Source organism: Octodon degus, unplaced genomic scaffold, assembly GCF_000260255.1.
Source record: "Octodon degus isolate 3935 unplaced genomic scaffold, OctDeg1.0 scaffold00138, whole genome shotgun sequence".
In the NCBI taxonomy this organism is placed as follows: domain Eukaryota; kingdom Metazoa; phylum Chordata; class Mammalia; order Rodentia; family Octodontidae; genus Octodon; species Octodon degus.
This window is the reverse complement of record NW_004524714.1, coordinates 5,202,802-5,204,681: the sequence shown is the minus strand read 5'-3', so window position 1 is coordinate 5,204,681 and position 1,880 is coordinate 5,202,802. Positions and strand designations below refer to the sequence as shown.

Here is a 1,880-nt window from a genome sequence, read left to right as displayed (position 1 = left end):
GGTACCGCCAAAAAAAAAAAAGAACTGGGGATTGAACCCAGACCCTTGTGCTTGCCAGGGAAGTGCTTATTCTACTGAGCCATCTTCCTGGTCCTTCTTTCCTTTTTGGTGCTAAGAATTGAAGCCAGAGCATCGTGCATGCTCGGCACATACTACCACCACGCTGCCACAGTCTGGCTTATTTGGTATCTGACTCCAGGCAATGCTGGCCGCTGACAATACTGACTACGTGCTTGTTTTTTTTTTTTTTTTCTTTTTCTTTTTCTGTAGTACCAGGGATTGAACTCAGGACCTTGCATTTGGCAGGGAAGCACTTATTCTACTGAGCTAGCTCCCTGGCCCCCAATACTGACTACATGTATCTCATCTGACCTGGGTTATTTTCATTATATATTTTATCTTAAATATTTGTTAAATCATTAAATTTTCAATAAGCTCATTTAAATTTGTTGTTAGTTCCTTCTTACTTCCTTACATTTCTGTACAGCCATCTAGAATCCTCTTTCACCTAAAAGATATCCTTTAATATTTCTTTAAGGCATGTCTATTGAGGACTAATTCTTTTTTTTTTTTTTTTTTTTAACAGTGAACCATGCATCAATTTATTGGTATCATTAATTTATGAATAAGATTGGTACTTTTTCCCCTCACAAAGTGACATGGGTTACAATCTGCCATAACATGTGCCCACACATCTTTTTTTTTTTTTGGTGGAACCGGGGATTGAACTCAGACCCTTGTGCTTGCTAGGGAAGTGCTTATTCCACTGAGCCATCTCCCTGGCCCCGCCCACACATTTCAGGGTGAAAATGTAGCATTTCAAGCTCTAGTCAGGGCTGGTTATTCTTTTCTCACTTTCACAATTTTGATGCTGCTGTCAGCAGTCTTCTCTGCATTTGCTCTGAATTCTGTCTTCAGGGCATCCCTCACTGCCTTTGCACAGATCTGGGAGTAGCGCATGTAGCTGAGTCCAGCCTGTCGCCAGGAGGCCACCATGATGTCGCGAGAGGGGTCGTGTGTCAGACTGAATCGCTAGGAAAACGGCAATGTCGGCTCCCTTGGATGGCCCAGCAGCAGGAAGCTCAGGCTGGAGAAGCAATTCTTTGTTTTATTAGTTTTCTTTAGTCTATCATACATGTCTGTATATGACTCTTAAAATTTATCTCCTTGCAAAAAAACAAAAACGGGGCCAGGGAGACGGCTCAGTGGAATAAGCGCTTCCCTAGCAAGTGCAAGGGCCTGAGTTTAATCCCTGGTTCTGAAAAAAAAAAAAAAAAAAAAAAAAATTTATCCTGCTTGGATTTCAGCAGTTGGCTTTTTGGGAATCTATAAACACATGCTAAAACATTGTCCTGTGTCCTGTGATTTCTCTCTCTCTTTTTTTTTCGTACTTCATTCTGGATAGCACATTTGGCCTTTGCTTCCATTTTACTAATTTTCTCTTTTAATTAGAGCTGGCTGTTAAGTGTGTGTGTGCACGTGCACGCATGCATGTGCATGTGTGTTATGGAAGATTAAACCCGGGACCTAAAGTGTGGTAGGCAACTGGTGTTGCCCCAGAGTCACCCAGGCTGGCCTGGAAGGCATCTGCCACCACTTAGCCACTGTGGTTTTTTGTTTGCTTGTTTCTTTGTTTTTGAGCCAGGGTCTTGCTGTGTAGTCCAGGCTGGCCTTGAAGTCACTATGTGGCCCAGGCTAGTATAAAACTCACAGCGAACGTCCTGCCTCAGCCTCCCAAGTGCTGGGGTTAGAGGCACCACCATGCCCAGCCCCACTGACTGTTTTCGGTACTGGGAATTGAACTCAAGACCTTGTGCTTGTCAGGGAGGCAGTGTATCCACTCATTTTTCTTTTCTTTTTTTTTTTTTTTAAGTTATTTT

General features: G+C 42.8%; 2 protein-coding genes across 2 annotated transcripts in view; both read right to left on the bottom strand.

The window, feature by feature from the left end:
- The window catches only part of Golga1 (golgin A1), a 61,214-nt gene that overhangs the window by 15,875 nt on the left and 43,459 nt on the right, over positions 1-1,880 (bottom strand). The window lies entirely within an intron of this gene.
- LOC101569139 (ATP synthase subunit epsilon, mitochondrial-like) lies at positions 840-1,087 on the bottom strand. The gene has a single exon (XM_012517010.2). It carries the CDS (start codon positions 994-996, stop codon positions 841-843), a length of 156 nt encoding a protein of 51 aa, XP_012372464.1. The 5' UTR covers positions 997-1,087; the 3' UTR covers position 840.